The 23415-nt window shown below is 41.0% G+C and overlaps 1 protein-coding gene across 1 annotated transcript in view; it reads right to left on the reverse strand.

The window, feature by feature from the left end:
* The window catches only part of Tspan8 (tetraspanin 8), a 31561-nt gene extending 17435 nt beyond the window's left edge, over nucleotides 1-14126 (reverse strand). Inside the window, exons 1-2 of the mRNA XM_087901951.1 lie at nucleotides 13735-14126; nucleotides 4214-4276 (exon numbers count right to left, since the gene is read on the reverse strand). Of these exons, the coding sequence (XP_087758077.1) occupies nucleotides 4214-4276; nucleotides 13735-13794 (123 nt within the window). The 5' untranslated portion in view covers nucleotides 13795-14126. The remainder of the gene's footprint in view (nucleotides 1-4213; nucleotides 4277-13734) is intronic.
* Between the last annotated feature and the right edge of the window lie 9289 nt (nucleotides 14127-23415).

Genomic DNA, 23415 nt, shown 5'->3' on the forward strand with positions numbered 1-23415 from the left:
GTGTTTTGTTGTTAAGATTGGAGCCAGATTTCTTTGGAGAGAGAATTACTTTTCTTGAAGATTGTAGGTCCTGGTCGATGGACTGCTCTGCTCTGGTGAAAGGACCCACATCCTTGAGTATACTGGCAGCTCAAATTGGGTCTGCTGGGTTATTACAACAGCAACAAAATTAAAGACACAAATTTTGGAAGGGGTAGACAAGTGGATCTGGGATCAGGAGAGAAGTGGGAGATGAATAGAATCAAAATACCTTCTATGAATGCATGAAATCCACAAAGAATTGATAAAAATATACCTTAAAAGGATTACAAAATTATTATTTTATTTTATTTATTTTGATCTTTTGAGGCAGGGTTTCTCTGTATAACATCTCTGGCTGTCCTGGAACTTGTTCTGTAGACCAGGCTGGTCTTGAACTCACAGATCGATCTGCTTCTGTCTCTCAAGTGCTGGGATTAAAGGCATGCACCACCACCATGCCCAGCTGGATTAGGGAATTATTAAAATCAGAAAAATCTTGTTGTTAACAAGTAGGTACAAGGTCCGGGACAAAACGGATGTGTCAAGAACACAGCTTTGCTCAGGCAGCTCCGCCTGGTCACCTGAACATGCTATGACAGCTAAACAGGTAGCAAGGTTACTAGAACTCAGGACAGACACAGAGATAATGAATAGATGGGCGATCTACACAGGGAGCTTCCGTAGTGCAACTGACACTCACACAGGCAGTAATTAAGGGCTGTGGTGAGGCCACCCACTGCCGGGGACTAGGCAGAAAGAAAGCTGTGTCCTGACCCACTATCAGTCACTGTCATAAGCTCAACCCAACAAATGCCTATTCTTATTGAAGAAGAAACTAGAAATCTGAGCCGGATGTTTGTTCTAGCAGGGACCCAGAAAGGTTTCCAAAGCTGCCCCATATAAACAGAGAACAGTGTTTCTTAAGAAAAGGGGAGAAATTCTAAAGAAGGGTGGGGGAGTCTGAAAGAGGAGGCTGCAGGGATCTTCTTTAGATTAGAAGAGATGTCCTAAATAAGGGTGGTGTCCGTGCTTTTAGTCTTGGAAACTGTTGAAGTTTGTCCTCAGAACGTACCCTTCCACGGCACGTTACCCCAAAGAGATGGCGCCTTCCTGCCATTCTTTTCTGTGTTTGTTCTCATGTTGGACCTTGTAAAACAACTAGTTCTATTTTCCCAGGAATAAAATTCAGCTCGCCACTCGGCCTTGATTCTTTACCACTAACTGCAGTTAAACACACAGCAAGCTAACTTCGCGTCAGCAAGGCTGGTTGCCCTGGTACTGACTTTTGTTCTGGGTAAAAGGCTGAAGGCACCGGGCTCTAAATGTGACTAACAGAGCTGTTGGGTCCTTGCAGTCCATTTCATTCCCAGATGTGAAGTGAGAATGGTGCTCTCAAGGACGACGGCTCTCTTTTAATGTGTTCAATATGTGTCGTTTCTTAACAGACTAAACACCAAATTTGCTTAACAGAAACACTGGAGTAAGAAAACATCGACCAGAAATCAAATAAGAGGATAAAATTCAGGCTGTGCACACATCTTCAAAAGTCCAAAGTACCCACAAAGTGAAGGTTGGTGGTTCCTTTTCTTTTCCTTTTTTTAAATTATGAGCCTCAAAGTCAGATTATGTACACCGTCAAAACCTACTTCCACTTCCTCCATAACACCAGATCGTGGGGCCCTCAGGATTTTAGAGCCACATTTATCAGAATAAATAATGAATGGAATTCTAATGAGCCGGGAGGCAAGCTGACCTACTCCACCCAGCCCCTCCCAGTTTAATCAGCTGGTGAAGTACAGAATTGAGGAAATAGCTAAAGCCTCAGGGATTCTCTGGACTCCCTTGGGGTAGAAAAGAAGCCACGGGGAAGGGGGGTTGAACAAGATCTCCTGAGTAGATTGGGAGAATGGAGAACAGGGGGTGAGAGAAAGGAAGGGAAGAGGGGAGGAAAAAAGGGGAGTGGGAAGAAAAATGTATAGCACATTCCTATCCAAACAATTAAAATGAGAAGGATTTAAAAAAATAGGGGGGGGCTGAAAGAGGAAAAGAGGGATGAGAAGGAAGAAGGGAGAGAGAAGGACGGAGGGAGGGAGGGAGGGAGGGAGGGAGGGAGGGAGGGAGGGAAGGACGGAGGGAGGGAGAAGGAGAGAATGAAGGGGGGATGAATCTTTCTGGAAAAGCTGTCTATATTAAAAGACGAAACAAACCAGCTGCCAGTTTGCTTTTAATCCTTCTTCTTTCCACTAAGCCATGCCCCAAGGCAGTTAGTTGCACCATGATATAACAATAATTTAAATGATTTCAGAGCATTGTCTTCACTGCCGGCTTAATATTTTCTTTATAACATTCAATAGGCATCATAATTCTTCTTAAGGGAGGAAAATTATTGGTGCAAAAACCTTTGACAAGGCCCTAACAATAGGTGTGACCATGCCAAGAGCCTGACACCGGCCGTCACAACCAAGGGTGCGCAAACTGCTCTGTAGGCGCTAAGAACGGTAAAGCCAGGGGAGAGGGTGAGGGTTCCGCCCTTTGAATTGAGAGGGAAGAAGAGAATGGAAATAAGGGAGTCGAGAAATGGAGCCAGCGTGGAGTTATTTTTGATAAATCCGAAACAATAACCTACCCACACGCTTCTCCTTTCCCCATTTTTTGCACATTTGTAACACTTTAGCTTGGAAAAGAAATAACGTGTATTGAGTCCAATGGCTGGGACTGGAACTGTGCCTATAAACTAAACTTCCAGACCTGGGGACGTGTTGATAAGAAGAGCCTTGTCCCTGGGATGAAAAGGTACACAGTGTGAGGAAGTTGACTTTATTAACCGTTTACGTGATCAAGAAGCTGAATTCCACCTGAGCCAGACTAGCGTGGCAGCCGCTGGTTGAAGCGGTTGCCTCTAATTCTGGTTGTAAGAGGTAAACAGCAGCTATCCTTGTCCTGGGCTGCCCTCGAAATCTAGAGGCAAATTCGTCTCCAAGGAAACATTTCATCCTGTTTCATACTGGACCAACCAGCTTGGGATCAGCTACATCATAATCAGAATGTACTATGGAAGTTGTTCTAGGTGGGGAAGAAGGATGTTCTATGTCTCCCAGCAGTTCATTAGCCTGGCCTTCAGTGATGAAAGACGCAAGACTCTACTTTGACCCCTTCCCACATCTCCTTGTGCTGAAGTCTTTCTAGTGTGAAAATAATGTTACTAGAATTTAGGGGATTGCCCCAGCTGGGGTGACACATGTTGTCAGGGAAATTGGGATCACCTCTCAGGGTTCTCAGTCTCATTGATAAAATAATTTAAGAATGGGTTCAGAAGAAAGCTCAAAGATAATTTTATTTGAGCTTAAATTTAAAAAAAAAAAACCCTAGGCGGATGAGCTATAAATCTTGGCAGCTTCCTGGAGGAGGAAGACGGCTAAGAGGAAGAGAGGAAGCAATGGCACTTGAGTTCAGTTGACATGGTCAGCCATGGAGGTCAGACAAATACCCATGTGGCAAAAGCGGCCTGGGGACGGCAGTGTCGTGAGCACTGTGCCAAATGCTTGTTCTCCACTATCAACTACACAGAATGCTCGGACTCAAGGAAGAAAAAAATATGTTATCTCATTAAGGATGTAATTCCTCCTGCATTTTTACTTTTGGTTCTTTTGAGATTGGGTTTCTCTGTGGCTTTGGAGCCTGTCCTGGAACTCACTCTGCAGACCAGGCTGGCCTCAAGCTCACAGAGATCCACCTGCCTCTGCCTCCTGAGTGCTGGGATTAAAGGCATGCACCACCGCCACCTAACTCATCCTGTATTTTTAACATGGCTTATGGTAAATCAGCCTTCCTGAGAGCTTGGCCTTAGGATTGACCAAGTGATTAACCTTGGCCAAGTGATTGACCAGGCCAATTGGATTGACTAACTCTTAACATTGTGGGTACTTTGGAATGATAGCTCTCTACCTATGAAGCTTTTCCTTCATGAAAATAGATGCTTCTGTAACCGTAAGACCCCCTCTCAGCTCTCCAGGAGGACTGTTCCATGCAAGGCACATAATAAGCAATTTTCATGGCTTAAACTGTAAACCCATAAAACATCACAAATGATAAGACATTTAAGAAAAATGGTCCAGAACATTCACTACTTGTCATTAGTGCTGCCGTTGCTCTTCATTACAGAGATAGAGTTGTGCCGTGTGTCTGTATTTACCTCTTTGCCGTCCTTGCTGACTCTCACCCATATCGCTAGTGCCAGGATCAATGTACCACATATCTGCAGAAATGGGGAAGAAAAAAGGAATGTTACAGTACAAAGATAAAATGAAATACTAATTCCATAAGCTCCATTTATCTGGCTGTATAAGTCTATTGATAACCAGACAATTTCAGTCTTAGTCTTTAGACAAGATGGCACCTCTGCTAGGAGAAATAAAAAAAGATATTTCACATGATTTAATTCCAATCATGTGTCTTTTTTTCCATTATGGTTTAAAGATAAGATACCCTTAAAATACTCCTGGATTTGACTCTTGAACTCTATTTCGGGCCAAGAAAGAAAAGTATAACTCATTAATCATCAAATATACATTCAGAATTTCTGAGGAAGATTGAGGTTCGCAAAGATAAACAATAGCAGAACATTTGACAAAATGTGAAATTTAGCAATGATAGTAAATATTAATCAATATTTTTAAACCCGAACCTTGTAAAAATAGGTACTAAGGCTTACCCAGAGAAAAGAAACAAAGGTGAACAGTATTCAAAGTCTTAAATTCCTTTAATGACTTTACCAGATTATTTAATTTGGACCATGGCCAACACATAAAATGTAAAACACATTTTACTTTAGTGTAGGGAAAACTCTTGTCTCTCAAGGTTAAAACAGAAAGAGATACGCATAGAGGCCTCAAAAAAATCAAAGATGTGTCATTAGATCGATATGCTGAGGGCAGCCCTGATAACAGACCAAAAAAAAAAGTTGGCCTTGGAAGACTTTCTAGATGTTTCTGACCTTTCCATACACTAACAAAGAAATGTCTGACTTCTCCAAATCCCAGTGACCTTGAAGTGTCATTGTTTTTCTGCACACATGGTTGAACTACAGGTCTGCAACCTGTAGCAGAATTTTTAATACCATTCCTTAAGTTTGCAGTGGAAATAAGGTCAAGGGACTTGCTAAGGGAATAGGGAGTACACTGAGCAGTTGAGGAGGAGACGTGCAATCTCTGCTGCCTAAAAGACCACAAAAGCCATCTCAGTCCAAACTGATAATGTTACTGATTCCTGACAGATTACGGTCACAAGGTTGAAATCCAGGTCAACTCCTCACCAGTCTGCCCTTCTTACATGCTTTGACTCCTATGAAACTTAGTCTAATGCAATTTTAAAAAAGACTAATAGTCTTTGTTCAGTAGACAATAACCTATGCAATTGACTGTCTTAAATTCAGGCATATATATAGACACAATATAGCACCTATTAATGAAAGTTTAGAGTTACAAGCCTAATCACCCTTCTTCCCAATAAAGCTAATATTTACCAATGAAGACAAGGACCCACGTTAGCAGGTGCTAGTCAGCAGGTCAGAGAGCGAGAACTCAACTCCACTGATGACTAAGCAGGCCTTCCTGATGGTGATTTTATAATCATTGCGTTTTCCTTGTTTCTTAATTGGCTCCCTTACTGGTATTTTCTGTCCCTTTATTCTCCCTTTACAAGTACATGTATACCGACCATCATTTTCATTTTTAATTTATTCTTGAAGAATTTCATACAGTGTATTTCTTACCATATTCATTTCTATCCCCTACTCCCAGGCCATCCTGCCTCCCTTCCTATCCCATTTCATGTTCTTTCTTTAAAAATAAAAAAAACTAAAAGAAGAGAAAAATCCACTAAAAAGCATGGAGTCTGATTTGTGTTGGACAAGTGCCTGTGAGCATGGATTCTGCCTGGAAAGTTGCTGATACACCCGGGATAACTCCGTTAAAGAAAATCGATTTTCCCTTTGCCAGGTGCTATCATTTATGAACAGCTTCTGGCTAGGGCTAGGAGTCTGTACCCACCTTCCTTCCTTTGAGCCGGGATTTTGTCCCTCTTGAGCATGTCTCATGCATGCTTTCATTGTCCCTGTGAATTCATATAGGTATCTGCCCTTTGGCATCTGTCTCCTTAAAATCACTATCACCTCTGACTCTTACAATCTCTCTACCCTGTCTTCTGCATAGATCCCTGAACCTACTGGGGAGAAATGTGGCAAAAACAAAACAAACCAACAAACAAAAACTTTCTATTCAGAGCTGAACACTCTACATAATGTTCAGTTGTGTGTCTCTGTGCTAATTAACATCTGCTTCAAGAAGAAGCTTCTCTGATGAGGGCTGAGGGATGTGCTCATCGCTGGGTAGAGTAATATGCCATTAGAAGTCATTTTTCTGGAGGTGTTCATTTAGCAGAATAATAGTGTTTAGTCTTCCTTTGGGGACCATTACGTATCTAGTCTCAGGCTCTTGACCTCTTTAACAGTACAGGACTAGGTTCCAGCTAATGAAATCCAACCAGAAAAGTCGGTTGATTTCTCCTCTAACATACACGGCACCCTTGCAAGGGCAGGCATATTTTAGAGGCAGGTTGCTATTACAATTCTCAGGGGTCACAACCGAAAGAATCTGGTGAGGATGACCTCTAGTGCAGTTCTTAAACAGTTGTAGTGCCAGCCACATTTCTCCATCTTTGATAACAGAAGCCTGTGGTAAGTTAAGCAGTAAGATTGTAAAGGGTAGCTAATAGCATCAACAATTGCCTGTAATGTTTGGAGGAGTCTATGGGAACTTTTTGATCAACAACCCAAAAAGAAATAACCCATTCTTGGTACTGGTAGTTTCATTTGGTAGCATAAGATAGCTAGTTGGGATATTGTCTTTCTTCTTGCACGGTAAGTCCATGGTAAGAATTTAAATTCTTTTTGTATACGTATAGAGTTTAAGAAATTTCTACAGTAGTAGGTTTTCCAGAGGTCCTTAATGCTGCTTACTCCTCTCTGTATTGCCTCGTCTACTCTGGTCTTAGATTTCCCATACCCTTATTCTGGTCATCTTAATAGTTACTCTGGTCTTTAACTTTAACTAAAAGTAATGTTAATTATCCTAGTAACTATTTTTAATCTGGAATTTATTATACTATCAAAGAGAAAACTTTTAGACAACTATGAAGTGTTGAGAGCTGGAGAAATAGTCTTCCCCAGACTTCCCCAGAGCACACCAATTGGTTTTCCAATAGCAAGTAGTCAGCCCTGAAAACTTACACGTACAATACTTACAGATAATATTGACATATGTCTACAACAATAATCAATGAAAAAGAGGCCGTGAGTTTGAAAAAAAACACAAAAGGGTATATGGCAGGGTTTGGAGGGAGGAAATGGAAATATGTAACTATATTATGATAAGGCAATAATCATTTAAGGATATCATTTAAGGATAAAGCTCTAATAGTAAGACTCTGACAGTCTTTAAACCTTTATCTCCTATTTCGATTGCAACTTACCTCAAAGTACTTAAAAACTAAACTATACATATGTATCTTATCAACCATGACCCTCAAATGATGTTGGGTTTTTCTCAGCAATTGCATATTTTCTGTAACATCAACATTGAAAAGAAAGAGTACTCGATTAACTCAGAAGTCAAGAATATTTTGTCTAATTTCAGTCTTCACAATGAGACAAACTCCTTTTACACATATAGAAATTAGCTAAAGGCTCATGCCCATGCCCAACACTATTCCTCTCTTTTGTGTGTGCTTTAGTTTTAAAATGAAAATAAACTGTTTAAAACTCGTCTTTCTTATCTTATTGGAGAAACTCAGATGTAAGGATCACAAACTTAGCACCATTAGAATCCTCAGAAATGCTCCAGGCAATCTTAAAAGTAGATGTGTCTTCTATCAAATTGATTAAACGCAAATCAGTTCCACTACCATGGTTTTAAGATGGACCATCATAGTGAGGTCCTGGGGCCTTCCTCATCCCTCATCATTGGCTCTAAGGATCTGTTAAGTTGTTAAGATATGCCCAGCTCTAGATACGTTTGGTTGTAAGATTATGAAATGAAAGGCATTAATATATTGACTATAGGCCTGACATCAGTGGACACCGTAGAACTCACTGGCCCATCTTTATTTTGGTTTTTCTTTCAGGAGAATCACTGTGGTTTTTATCTTTGTCCTAACTTGATGTCTTTCATTTTCACGGTGAGGATGTGGTTGGTCAGAATCAGTATTCTGAGAACATAGACAATTTTGATATTTGCATATGGGCAATCAATGACCTGATTAGCATCTCCCTAGACTCATATAAAACACTGTTTCAATTATTATATTTAGAAATAGGACTTTTAGGAGATAATTAAGGCTCCTTAATTATCCTAAGATAATTAGTGAGATCATCAAGGTAGAATACTAACCAGTAAGATTGTGAACCTTACAAGAGAAATCTGTCTCTCTCTCTCCATTAACTAACACCTGAGAAGGACCACATGAGAACATAGTAAAAAGGCAGGAGAAAGACCCCCACCAGACACCCAGATGGCCATCCCCTCATACCCTCAGTCTTCAGTCTCCCAACTTTCAGAACCACAAGAAATGAATTTCTGTTGTTTAAACTACCAGTCCACAGCAATATCTTATGGAGGCCCAAGCAGACTAAGACAGACATGCACTAACATCAACAAAATGCTAGGAAGAGAACATTCTGAACTCACTTCTGATTGGAATTCTGCAGGGCTTTATGGGAATTCATGTGGGTTCCTAGAATCCCAGCTTACAACTGTTCCCAATGGTCATTAGTGGAAAAGAGTCTGTGTTAGGCTGAGCAACGGGCTCGAAGTCACTTGGGTGGAAATCTTTGGGGCCTCATCTATCTAGAGTAGAGGCCAGCATCATTGAGGTATATACCCTTCATTCTCACAGACTACTTGCCTTGTGTCTAGTTTAGAGAAGGGTCAAGTAGGATTAAAATTATGCTTATATCTTAAAAACTTACTATGCATAAAATATGATCATCATTTGAGAGGCTGGTTCTTATAGTCCATCGTTGGAATAAAAAAAATCAATTAAACTACAGCATACCAGTCCTTGCTTATAAATTTTTATAAAATTTCTTAATTAATCTTTGCAATTAATCTTTCTAGGTGAATGTGCCACCCTCCTTTATTGGAAAGAGCACAGAACAGCCAGGAAATATAAGGAAGCACACAAAGCAGTAGAGTGTGCCCAAGATCTGAATCATAAGTAGTGTGAATCCACAGTTTTTCCCATTTCTTTAACCGCGGTGGAAGGATTCTTGCCTTATCATAATTTCTTTCAGTCTTAGTTCCTCCTCTAGTCTACAATCCAACACGGAAAATAATCCCCCACATTACGACATAGTTTCATATCTTTTTCATTAAAATGCTTATAAAATGCTGATTGAAATGTTATTTTCTGAAAGCACATATTATTATTTTGAGCCCTTGATGCACACTAACTCACTTAATCATCACGATGATCTAAAGAGGTACATAGCACTTTGGTCATAGTTTGGGGAGACAACAAACTGTAAAGTACAGAGAAGCTACTCCCTCCAAGGAAATATAACAAGTAAAGAAGCAGTATCTTGCTAGACCTAAAGCTCACTACAACTGGATTCTTACATTCTCATTGTTGCTGTAGTTCAATTGAATAGCAACCATCGTACAATGACAGTCACTGTATGTACAAAGACCATAGATTTCAGCCACGGTGAGCTGTTTCTCACAGGACTTTTTAATCAGTTGACAGGATAATAATATATAACCGTGTCCTAGTATTTGCGATATACCCCAATCTCAGAAGTATGTCTGCTTTGCCTGCAAGCTCTTAATTAAGCTGAGCCCGTCCAATGTAGAAAATACAATGAACATTGAATCACTGGCTCCTGGGTTTGGTCCATGTTTAGACTACCTTCTAAACACTCCAAACTCCACTGTACATCAATCCCTTCGGATGCGGATGCCTTTGACTTTAGGGCTTAGCCCCCTTTTCTCACGGTGTTCATTTGAAGACTGGCAATGTGTCACTGTGCTTTTGCTCCTGAAATCTAATCTCTACACGGTGCCCTGTGTCTGGTTTTTATTATCCTGTATCTTGCCATAAAGGGCCCCAGCTTACTCAGATGCCCAGGAAACCCTAGGCTTCTTTGTTATTCGCAGGCCTGTCCTACCTAAGAAAGGCATGAGAAAGTTTCGGCATTTCCTGTGTTTGACATATGACTCAGGGAAACAGGTTTGGTATCGGTAACTTTTCTATTACTGATCTCACCTCCAATTCTGTCATTTGCAGTGATCGTCAGCATGATTGGGAATGATTTCCAATTCACATTTTTTCTTTGATTAGTAATTCTATCAACTGTAAACCACCACATATTTGTGTGGCACATCGAGTTCTCCCCGAAGAGAAACCACTAGGTTGAGATCAAATGACCACATGTATATCTCAAAGATATTTCGACATCTGGCCTCGCTTTACTAAAGCCAAGTTTCACAAGTTAGAACCAGAAAGAATGCATTTGAAAACACAAGGCCATGGACATCTACAAGAAAACCACATCAATGGGAACATTAAAATTTTTGCTCATGTAAACATTAAGAATGTGACAAATTGCTAACTTCCTAGGAAGGATCATAGCTTTCCAACTGAGAACTCTGGGTTGAGGGGAGACACAAGAGGAGAAACAGGAATGTCCCCCCGCCTCAGAAACAGCTCCAGATGCCCACGTTCTGATTTAATGTGCTGATGTCACATGTGGCTAAGAAGTTATCATTGGTCCTTCCAGTTATTGTCCTCAATGAGGGTCGCTATCCCTAACCCAGAGGTTGCAGGTCACCAGCACACATGGGGAAGAGAAAAATCTGTAAAGGAAGTTAGAATATCTAACTGAAATCTATACTATCAGTAAGATTTCATGTGTGACCTCAGAGAATGAACAGATTGTAACCATAAAGTAATCAGAGTTCCCCAAGGAAAGCTGTGACTGTGTCTCTAAATACAACTTCACGTATACAGGAGAGCTGCAATTGACCTTGAATCTTTGACGTTAAATCTATTATGCATCCCTTTCCAGGATTATCCTTATATAATGTTTCGGTTCAAGATTTGCATCTATTTCAAAATCATGTTTGTGAATTAGACAATGAATTCACAACTTCCATCAGGACTTATCATTCTCTGTTTATAAAATGATACATTTTAACTTTTCTTGAATCTGTAGACAGTTTCTGGTGTGGGCATTTACAGATTTTTTTAACATCTTAAAAACTGTTTATTATTATATTAATATTTAGTTGTTTAAATGGGATATATACATATATATCAGAAATATAAACAATGCTGTAGTTCTATAAAAAGTATAGAGATTAGGACTTCTTAAAGAAATAGATAGTGCTAATGAGCCTGGAATATTTGTCCCACTTAATAATAAAAAAGCTATAAAGATTATTATAATCACATCAAAAAGACTCAGAAACCAACTTGAAGAGCCTTTTTTAAAAAATGTCAGAATTAATTGTACATACATTAGGACAAGAACTGTATTGAACTATATTTTCATCTCATAAGGAAAATATTATCTTATTGTTGAATGGTATGAGAAAGCCAACCCATTTTGCAATCTGGTTTAAAAAAAGTAAGAAAAAAGTATTTATACTACATTTGCGTATGCATTTATGATATCTAAAATATGTGGTATACATAATATGTGTTCTCTCTCACCTACATATGTGCACATGCACACACATACACATACACACTCACTCTTTATGGGCCTTTTCTGAATCCCAGTTCAAATAGCAGCTTTGAAGCGATTAGAAATTGAAACCTTGATAAATCTTATTAAATTTTTGAAGTATGAGAATGATACTGTAAATACATTAGTAAATGTAATTTCCTTGCAATACACATGTTGATGTATCGATAGATGAATGATAACCCTAACCATTGCTTCATAATTGCCTGGGCAAGTGAATGAAAATATGGGTCTACAGACTGACCGTGGTCTCGTGGTTTGAGAGCCCCGGTAATGGAGTTAATTTTCCAGATTTGTCTTCGTTTGTGAATGTTGGAAAGCTTGAAAGAAAGCCAAAGTACGCATTTATACTCTACCCTCAGCGACTTTAATAATTCAAGAGAAGCAAGCTATCAAATGAATTTTTAAAATTTGTCATAAATCCTTGAGTTTCAAAACATTTTTCTCGTTTCTACTATTTTCAAAGCAGCCCACTTTTTTTCTAGGAAAAGAGACAAAGTATAAAGAATAAAATGTCTTTACTTTCTTATTTATATAAATAAACATTTAATTAATTTAATTCACCAATACGTCACCTGTACGAGGGCTACTGGTCATTGAGTGGAAAGTCATTTCATACAATAAGATTATATTAGTTTCTTTAAATTAACCATTATTTAGTTTATGAGACTGGAACTTTCCCTTTCCCCCCACTGCTCTGTCCAACCCTCTTCCCAAAGTTAAGAAAGAAAAGAGAAGAAATTTATTGTACGGAACCAGCCATCTCTCTGTTATAGGCCAAACAGTTCAGATACAAAGCCAGAATTCCTTATTCTTAATAATACATAAGACACTTTATAATCCAGCATATAAAATGATTTTTTTTTCTATTTGAGCACTCTGGGATATTCCTATTGCTTTACCTGTGAACGGGTTTTACTTATAGCATATATGTAACACGATAAGGTTGTTTTTCCTACAGCCCACCCCTTTTACTTCTTGGTATTCATTTCTCAATGTTAAGTACTACTACTTCCAATGTGCTTGTCTTAGCTCCATTAGGGGTTCTCAACCCGTGGGTCACAACCTCATTAGGGTGGAACCACTCTTTCCCAGGGGTCCCGTATCAGATAGCTTGCATATCAGATATTTACATTACAATTCATAGCAGAAGAAAATTACAGTTATGAAGTATCCCCAATAATAATCTAATGGTTGGGGGTCACCACAGCATGAGGAACTGTATTCAAGGGTCACAGCATTAGGAAGGTTGAGACCCACTGGTCTACATCAACAGACTTTCAAACGAAACATACTCTACTAGATACAAACCCTGTTGTTTGAAAGGGTGTGTTGATGATACATCAAAATGCTTCAAAATACCCATGCATAGTCACTGGCTTAGCTGAAGCTTGTGATTAAATACTCTTGTTGCTTCTCTGAGAGTGTTTCAAGGCCCCTTATTTTTTCCTGGGGGCTCTGAAAATGATCCTCACATGCATTTATCGCCCTACCACCCACTAGTTAGTCACCTGTTTTAAACCCAGATGTCAAGGGAAAGAACCAGAAGCCAGGCTGAAGCAAACTGTTTTCCTTAGAGTCCTTAAACCAGAGATTGCTGATTGACATATAACTAAGAACAATCGTCCTTTAATTAAGGGATGTTTTCCCCTGTGTTTAGTCTTGCAACAATATGAAAACATTTGGGACATGTTTATCTTCAGAGAACATGAGTACCCTTTTTTTTCAGAACCATTGGCTTATTTTCAGTTTCCGAAACAACCGAAGAGAGACAAACAAATCCAAACAGTTAAATGGAAAATGTCTTTTCCTCCTCATCCTCCAGTCTCTGTGTAAGTCTGTTCTTGGTTATGGTATTTATCTCAAGTTCCTCTTTCTTGTACAAAACTGATAATTCAAAGAAAAATACTTACCCAGAACAAGAAGTTGAAGAAAAACATGGAATATTTCAAGCAGCCACTCACACCTGCCATTTTGGAGAAGGAACAGCCACCCAGGTACTGTGCGATGAAGCAGTCCTCACAGGGTTAGCCGGCAGTAGGCTCTGGCCGATTTTGCCTGCAGAGTTCCTTGTGTCTCCCTGCAGCTTCGGGGCAGAAATAGAGAGCAAAGAAAAAGGAAGTAGTCTGAAGAAAAAAAAATTATATATATATATATATATCCAGTTATTAGCGTGGATAAAAATTTAACCCACACATTTAAGTTTCCCAAACGTTATCTTGCTGCGAGTATGATCTTTTCCTTGTTATGGCTGCTAGGGCATTGGGCCAAGATATTTATGATCTCTTCTCAAAGCCCGCTCCCTCTCGAGTAAACAGATATCAAGTTAAGGGAGTGTGACTGGAACAGGGGTGGGGAATGGCACCGCCAGATAGCAGGTGGGAGGTGGGCAGGCTCCCGAAGGCACAGCCTGGCATTGCTGACCTTTATTTTAACCACTGGGGTATAGGTTGTTGGGCTCCCAAGTCAATGGACCTGTATCTCATTTCGTTTTGCATTGCGTTTTGATAAGAGGGCTGAGTTTCTTTCAAAAGGCAGCAACTGGTATTTGGAAACCTGCAAAACCTGCAGGTTTGGTTACAGCAGCCTTTTTTAACTTCAAATGAACAGTGAAACCAACCTTGGTCGGCGCATTCCCCCCCCCCCCGCCCCCCCCACCTCCCCCCCCCCCCCCCCCCCGTGCTGTGTGTCCTTAGTTAGTTAGCTCTTAGTTCCTTACTTAGTTAGCTTGTTGTTTTCCTTCAAAACAAATCATAAGGAAGAACTTCCTTAAATACCTGTCACTTTCAAGAACTGAAGGGGAGGTGGCCTTGGTATTAGGGTAAGACCATTCGGGGGGGGGGGGGGGGGGGGGGTTTAGTTTTACCTCTTTGAGTGAAAAGGGAAAAAAAAAAAAAAAAAAAAAAAAAAGAGCTCGACCTGGACCGGGTGGTGTAGTGGGGGGGAGGGGGTTATCTCAGGAGCTCCTCCTGACTGCCCTTATTGTGTTGAGTCTATGACACAGTCGCCAGGTTTAATGGCCTGGTTTGTTTTTAAGGTGAATTCTGTGGTTTCATTCTTCTGAGAAATGATCTAGAGCAACAATTCCAGTCTAACTCAGTGTCTGGGTTCTGGGCAGTGGAGAAAGAAAATCCCAGGGGGATGCTGCTTGCGAACCCGTGAAAGCATCTCATTCAGCTGGTGCTAACGGGATGTAGCCTGCCCCAGGTATTAAATACAGGGTTCTGTGATCTGTTTAGGCAGGTCGCTTTGAGGCAACAATGTGGGTCTTGGGTCTTTCCATGTCCTGCCTCTCAGAGGAAGTTCCACGGCCCCTAAATAAAAATAATCCCACACTTCAAAGGGTTGTTAAGAAAATAATTCCTAAAAGAAAATAAAAATAAAAATAAAATCTTGAATAAATGCAATGTAACAAGTGACTGGAGTCTTATCCAACAAAAGTATCTCTTTAATTTTTACTAATGTATGACTTTCCCCTGTAACTATAAAAAATAACTTTGGTACATTGCTAGCAGGAATATTTAGTGTAGTAGATCATGTTTAGGATTAGTTCCCCAAGTAATACTGAACTCAAAGCTCACTGACTAGTAGGACAATGTGCTTTGTGATCTGTCTCTGTCAACCCCGGTGCAGGAGCCACAGAGGTGATCTGCCTCATGACGTTTTTATTTAGGCGCTGGAGAATCAAACTCTGGTCTCCAGGCTTCTGCTCCAGGGACATTATCAGCTGAGTCACCATCTCCCCAGTCCTTTGAGCATTATGATCTGAATAAGCCTCCACACCCTCTTATACTCATTTATCCATCTTTCTCTCCTGTTTGTCCCTTTCTGCCAGAAAAGCAGAGCTCCTGCCCCATTCCCCTTTAGAGTCATAGCATATAATATTGGATATAAAGGGGAATGGACCTGCGATCCAGATCCCCAGAAAGTTCGATTAGTGACTCCTTCAATGAGCTCCCTAGGGAACTATGAGGGTGTTATCCAAAACATTAAACACATTTCTGTATTCCAAACCTTCCCAGAACCTTTATCTTTTGAATATTCATGCTTGCTAATATTCACACAGCAATGCACGAATGAACACAGCCATGGAATACCTTTCCGGAACAGCATCTGAAACTACTGCCACAGATGCCAGACGTGGATCTGTGTATACTGTGTATACTGTCAGAAATGTGGATCTACGCAAAAGCTCAAATTTTGTGCTTCAAGAAAGTGTCTCTCCGTTCACAAACCCGGCGTGTGACAGAGTCCCTTGTAGGGACAAAGCCATGCGATGATTAATAAACCTGACTTCTGTCCACCGGAATCAGCTGCTGGGCTTTGAAGTTCAAGTCATTTATCCCCTGAGTTGCTGCAATTTCGTTGGAGTAGGGTGGAGTGGGGTGGGTGAGGTGAGGTGAGGTGGGGCCAGAAGTGTCAGCGATAAACCTTAAACATTACAAACCATCAAACCAAGAAAGACAGGTGATGCCAAGTGGGCTGTTGTAAGGACAGGTGAGAACTGGGAAAAGGCAGAAAGCACAAATCACTTTAGATAACATATGCCTAGTGTCGCCATCATGCCAAATCCTGTTACTCATAGAACGAACGGGGTCAATAAAGGAGAGAACTGGAGTCTGACTAACCATGCAAACCCTCCGCGGCGTGGTCACCACTGAGTCAGGTTTGCTGACACCACGGAAATTCTGGCAGCAGAGAGAGGAAGATTCTTTCACTCAGGGTGGTGAAAAGGGCATTAGTAGGAACACTGGGCCTTATATTTAATGCAGCATTTGCTCCAGCCTCCCAGATTTCCATTTGGAGACTATTATGACTTGACTCTGTCCCCAAAGATTCACATGGTGGACACTTCATCTCCAACACAGCAGTGTTCAGTGGTAGAGCCCATTAGAGGGGATCAGGTTATGTATGAGGGATTCACAGTGTTCTGGTGGGAGTGGGTTCTTATTTCGAGAATGGATTATTTTTGTAAAAGCATACTTTACCTTTTCCATGTCTTTTCCTGTGTAGTGTACTCTCCCCAATCCCTACTTCCCTCCTCCACCTTCTCTTCCTCCTCCTCTTCCTTCTCTCTCTCTGTCTATCTGTCTGTCTGTCTCTCTCTCCTCTCTGTCCTTGTCTCTCTGTCTCTCTCTCTCTCTCACACACACACACACTCACCACATGTGTGCACACATACATATACTACCCCGAGTTCCCACATTTGCCATGGGCTATCGCAGCATGAACGCATTCATCCTTACAGCCTCTTGAACTTGAATTTCCTAAACTGCCAAACTGTAAGAGAAAAAAAATCTCTCTTCCTCAAAACTTATTCATCCGGATACATTCTGTTTTAGCAGCAGAAGACACATAGAGATCGGACTTACTGAGAAAGCAGTCATAGCAATTACATCACCGTGAGAATCTTTTCTCCTTTACATGACACATTCAAAACTCCCTCTCCCCAAACTGTACTTGGGGTGTCCTTCTAATTTTAGAGCACTGCAGTTTAGAAACCAGGATTTAAAATACATGTTTAAAAAAAAATTAGGAAGAAGACGACTTCCTCTTTATGTTTTCAAAGTCCAGTAATCCAAAAAAAAAAAAAAAATCATTGTCAGTAGAGTAGGTATTGATAAAACAAATGGCATATTTTAAGGGGAGAAAAGGATCTCTTCCCTATTGTCTTCTAAATTCTCATATCAGTCATTCTGATACACACATAGCACATTGTGAACGGTGAACTCATTCCCTCAAAGATGAATAGCAGTGGTGAGAGAATGGTGTGGTAATGTGGTGACTGTTCTTGGAAGTGGGTGTGTAAGGGCGTCAGGTCACCTATCTTAAATAATTAATTGCAAAAGGAAGTTCTCGCAAGTTCTCGCTTCTCCTTTGTTACCTCTTCACTCGGCCTTTGGGGAAAGCTGAAGGGTGGGGAATCCCACTTCAGGTGTTCTCTAACCCAGTTCCTGTCTGCCTTACCTTCTTCAGCTCTTATTTCCGTCTGGGTGCGTTTACACAGCCACTCAGCTTGTGCAAACCTTCCTGCATTCTCACTGGAGGTGGGAAGCATCTGATATGAGGGCAGCCCCCCTCTCTCCTTTGTAGGACATTTTAAACAACAAGCTGTGGTTATATTGATTACAACTCGGAATTAAATGGGGCTTATAATTATGAATGCCAATATTTTCTATCGATGCTTTTATTTTAAAATACGCATGACTTGTTCCTGGACATAAGATGATTAACCAGGTACACGGGCATAAGGGAAGACATGGAAGTGTGTATGAGGAAAATAGACTCCAGATCTCTAAAATCTGTTGGTAACTGATGACAACTAAAACGTGAGGCACAATGGTGCAGTGATAGGAAGTGAAACCAGAACTTGTGGACTCGAGATGCTTCCAGATTCTTCCCGGGTATCTCTACGGTGCTGCACACTCTTTTTATGCAAGTTGAGAAGAAAGGAAGATGCTGCCTGGGAGCCCTTCTGACAGCCCTTAAAGATCAGCTTTGCCAACCTTTTCAAAGGTGAACTAATTCCTCAGGGATTTCCCTTAAATGTTTCCCAGGAGCTGAAGGTCCATTTTCTTTAGTTTGCCCTGAGAAACCTACCTACCTATATAACAAGATGGTAACAGCTTAGAAAATCTTCTTGCTGTGAAAAAAAGTAGAAGACTCAAAGCACAGACGATGTTTTGGGGGTGAATTCAGTAAAGTAATCAGTGTGTGTGTTGCCACGGTTTGCTAGGCTCCTGGGATTCGGGCTCCTGGGATCCAATCAACCAGCCAGACCCTCCAGATGGGGCGCTCAGTGGTCTCAGCATCCTCACCGTGAATGTTACTGCAGCCTGTCAACAGCCTTTTCTTCCCAAATACGTCTTTTCTCTTCGCTGTATCTAGACTGCCAGCAACCTCCAGACAAGGAACAGGATTATTTATTAGGTTTCTAGCTGCTAAGCTGTCATTACAGTTCCATCTTCCTTCTAAGACTGCGTTCTCCTAAAGTCCTTCCCTTACATATCATTGATCTGTTGGTTCAGACCTAAAGACCTGATCTACCTGATCTCTTGGAAGTTCATCTTGTACTTTTTCCCTTCAAACTAGGATTCATAATCTTGTTCATCAAGAGAATGAGAATACAAACCAGGACTTTGAAATAACCAGCTCAGCTTCACTGGACAGTCCTTTTTCTTTTTTTCTTTTTTTTTGTACCAAATATTTGCCTGGTTGTTTGCCTCTTCATTAGAAATGCCAGCCTGGTTTTCTGTGATCTCCCTGAATAAGTCTTTTGTTTGAGGTATTTACAAGGGTCACATTAGCTGTTGAGCAGGGTTAGGTTCTGAGTTAATGGTGATTAAACACTTAGAAATAAGTAAAGGTCACCAACGAAAACTTCTCAGTAACAGTAGCAGCAGAATTGGGCAGAGGGATGGAAGGCTTATGTCGGAGTCACCAGCCTCCAAAATGGAGAGAGTCAATAGAATATACATTGAACGCCACACATGATTGCCCCATGACTGATCATAAATAAACAGACATGTATTCGTAATACAAATTAGAAAGTCGCAAGTGACTAATTCTGAGTCAGAAAGACTTGTTCAAGAGAGTAGGAATCTGATCCATGGCTCTTCTGTTCCTAGAGAACAATAAAATAATAGGCATTTATTTTATTTATTTATATGCTCATTTATTAGGAAATCCTAAAACCTTCATCTCACACCTTCCTAAGAAGCAAGAAACCATATCCCAAGTAAACTCAAATCGGGGAGAAAATACCTGCTCTGGTTTAAGTAGTTCTTAAATCACCAAGAGTCCTCTTTTAAGTTTTCCATGTGAGACCTGATTCTTTTCTTAGAATAGAAAGAAGACATGAGAAGAGAGATAGAGAGAAAAAAGAGAACATCCCAAGAAACCTATAGCTCAACACCCAGAGCATCATTCCAAAAATAAGAAGACAATAGTCTGCCTGTGTTATCACACCACCCTAATTCCAATCAGCTACAGGAGATGGCTTAAGGAATACGCTATGTCCATACGTTTATAGTTTTAAAGTAGTTAGCTTCACAAGGAAACAATGCTTCTCCCGGAAACCATAGACTATTGAACACAAAATAAACACTAGAACGGAGAACCTCCCTTTGAGTCATTGATCAAAGGGTTCCTAATGTCCCCTAAAACAATATAGACTACTGCCATTGCTCTTGGCTTCCTACCAGAATATAGAGATAAGAGTCTCTTCCTGAAGACACCACACACTTCCGTCATAGGACTTAGATCAATCAAGCTGACACTGATCTGTAAGCCTCCTCCCTGGGAACTAGCTCTCCTAGGTATTATGCAAGCTGCCAAGGGAAAAAAGTTATCAATAGTCCTACCCAGCTGGATACCACAACAAGATGAAACTGGCAAGATATCCCCAAAGGTGCAATAGTAGTACTTGTATCTTGGGGGCAAACAACATCTGTTGGATTAGACCAAAAGCCCGCTCGTTTGGAAAGAACCTATACTAGGCAATGTAAACCTCGCCAAGAACTCTCAACTGGGGAGGGAGGTCACAGGCCTTAGGGGAGTACCTATTGCCTTACTACTAAAATAACATAGTCTCCAGCCCCTCCTCGAGACTCATCTTTATACTCAGAGATAAGTGAGGCTCTCGCAGCTCATCAAAGTTTCCTTTTGTAGCAGATGGAAACTGGTGTTGAGATAGACAACTGGTTAAAATGCAGAGAGGTAAGCGACAATGGGGTGTGCAGGCCCGATTGGGATGTCTGTAACATGACCTCACTCTAAGATTGAGGGGATGCTGAGGAAAACGGGGTGGGAGCACTGTTAGAGCCTGAGGCCCAGGACATCTGCCATGTGGTGGTTTCTTCTGACAAGGATAAAATGTTGCTTCCATGAACTCTGAACACTATAATGGCCAAACAGACCCATGAAGACCACACCAATCAACATGACTGCATAGATGAAGGGCAGTTTTACAAACCTCCATCCCTAAGTGAATAAGCTATAGGTAGTCAATGGCTGCTTAGAGAGGAGGACCACATCTTTTTTCTTTTTATTTACAGGGATGAGATTCCCCAATCCTAAGGGGTCAGTCCTAAACCATTGAGGAAATGTGACTAGATTCAGTTGAGTGTGCGTGTGTGTGTGTGTGTGTGTGTGTGTGTGTGTGTGTGTGTATGTGTATGCATGTGTGTATGTGTGTATCTGTATGTGGTATATGTATGTATGTGTATGCATGTGTGTATAGTGTGCGTGTATGTGTGTGTGAGTGTGTGCAGTCATGCGTTTGACAAAGTGTGGTTGGGGGCTATAGGAGGAGTCTGAGAAGAAAGAAGGGGTAGAAAGACTGCAAACACAATGAACTCATATATGAAGTCCTCAAATTAAAAAAAAAACTTAAAAAAGAGACTAAACGATATGCAAACACAGTCTTTCTAGAAACCCAGAAGTGAATACAAGGAGTCTCTCAGACATGCTTTGTCTCCCTTCCTCATTTATACCAGATCTTCATGTATCCTTTCCCAACCTTCTAAGTGATTCTCTTACTTATTAACATTGTGGTTGATACAGACATGTCTCTCCATGGACCAACCATGTGAGAAAGTCGAACGGTGTTTTAAAAAACATGAGTCTTAGGGGTCATCCAAATGCCTAGGTTGGGGGTCAAACAAATCCCAGGGCTTGTTTTGTTTTACACAGTCCACTGACCTCTACTTTTACCTACATTAATCATTAAACCTTAAGAAAATATTCCAGAGGAAACCTTCCTGGTCTGGGCCTTTGTTTTGCTTTTTTAATGGTGGAGAGGACCCATACTATGCATACGCTGTTTATAACACGCTCTTCCTCGGAGCTTGGGCAGCTAGGAAGTGTTTGTGACCACCCTGCAGTCCTTCCTCTCACTTCGCACTTGGTCTTTGAACACATGAGTGTGAAGAGATGTTGTTTAGACAGACTGAGCTAGCCAGGGCCCTCAGAAAACGTACAAATATGGGAACACATTCCAGAATTTTCAGCTACCATCGCAGGGCCTGATGTGTGAGGAGGACCAGCCAGGAATGTCAAGAGCCCTAGGACCTGAATTCTCAGCCAGTTCCCCCAGGAATTCTATGAACAAGAAATTGTTCCTAAAGCAAACCTGTACTGCAAAGAATTATGTCACCCCTCGGCTTTGAACCCTAATGGATTCCTGGCATTGTTAATATAAAATCCAAAACCAGAAAAGCTGGGTTCCCAGCTGTCTGGCCAGCCTCTTCCTTCCCTCCTTCTCTCTCTAAACACCTCTGCATTCTTTGCTACTCCTGAGAAGTGCCAAGTACATTCTTCATGAAGAGCTTTCCTAGCCTTTCCCCTTCAGAACAGATTTCTGGAACAGTTTGATCTTTCATCTTGTTCTTCCATGGCGTTGTATAATTGTCTACCTGTTATTTTTCTCTTTTGGTTCCTTTCTTGAATTCAGGAAGTAGGGGGAATTTTTTTTTCTTATTTTTGAGCGACATAATCTCCAGGTGTTGGGATATAGAAAACAGAGAATAACTATTTCTTAAATCAATGACTGAATAGCAAGCTGCCTACATAATCTAATTGGTTGTTAATAACAGTAAAGAATACCTGTTTTGTTCCTGGTTGCATTCCTACTGTCTGGGAAAATGTGCTGCCTAGTTCCATGTCAGCTGACACAAGCTATGATCATTCTGGAAGAGGGAACCTCAACTGAGAAGAAGTCTCCCCATCAGATTGGCCTGTGGCTAGCCTGCAATGAATTTTGATTGCTGCGGGATGTGGAAGGATCCAGGTCGCTGCAGAGGTACCACCTCTGGACTCGTGGTCTAGGATGTTATGAGTAAACCAGGAGAGGAAGCCAGTAGGCAGTGATCCTCCACGGTTTCTTCTCCAGTTCCTGTCTCCAGGATCCTGCCCCAGGCTCCTTTCCTGGTTTCCCTCAGTGACAGACTTACAAACTGCAAGGTAGCATTCATCATTTTGTTACCCAAACAACTTTTGATCGTGTTTTATATTTTTATTACAGCAATAGAAACTCGAACTAAGACACACGGTGTCTGTAGATTATAGTCAAATGCGCCTGAGCTGCCATACAGCACTGCAAATTAAAAGAAGAAGTCTGTATTGCTCTAGCAGGTCATACACTATACCAGTTTTAGACAGCGTCCAAAACACAGTTATTCGGGTAGCCGCCAGGAAGGATCAGGGTACTGAGTTACAAAGGATATGAGGAAGTTGGCATTTAAACAGGGGCCTTCCAGATAAGGAAGTCACAAGCCATTCCAAGGCCTGAGGTAAGAGCATTCCAGACGGCTAAAGGTAACAAAGCAAAAACTCTAAAGGGAACACAGACTTGGCATGCTAGCAAAAATATTAAATAAAAATAAAAAGCCTTCATCGGGTGTATGTAACATAAAGAATCATAAAGGATCTTGGGGCTGGAGGAATGGTACAGCAGTTAAAACTCTGACCAATGACCTAAGTTAGGTTGCCAGCGCCTATATCCAGTAGCTCACAAACACCTCCAACCCTAGTTCCAGAGGGATCTAATACCTCCAGCTTCCAGTGGTACTCGGATATATATGTCCCGGCACAGA

The sequence above is a fragment of the Myodes glareolus genome, chromosome 26 (genome assembly GCF_982192425.1).
Source record: "Myodes glareolus chromosome 26, mMyoGla1.1, whole genome shotgun sequence".
Lineage (NCBI taxonomy): Eukaryota > Metazoa > Chordata > Mammalia > Rodentia > Cricetidae > Myodes > Myodes glareolus.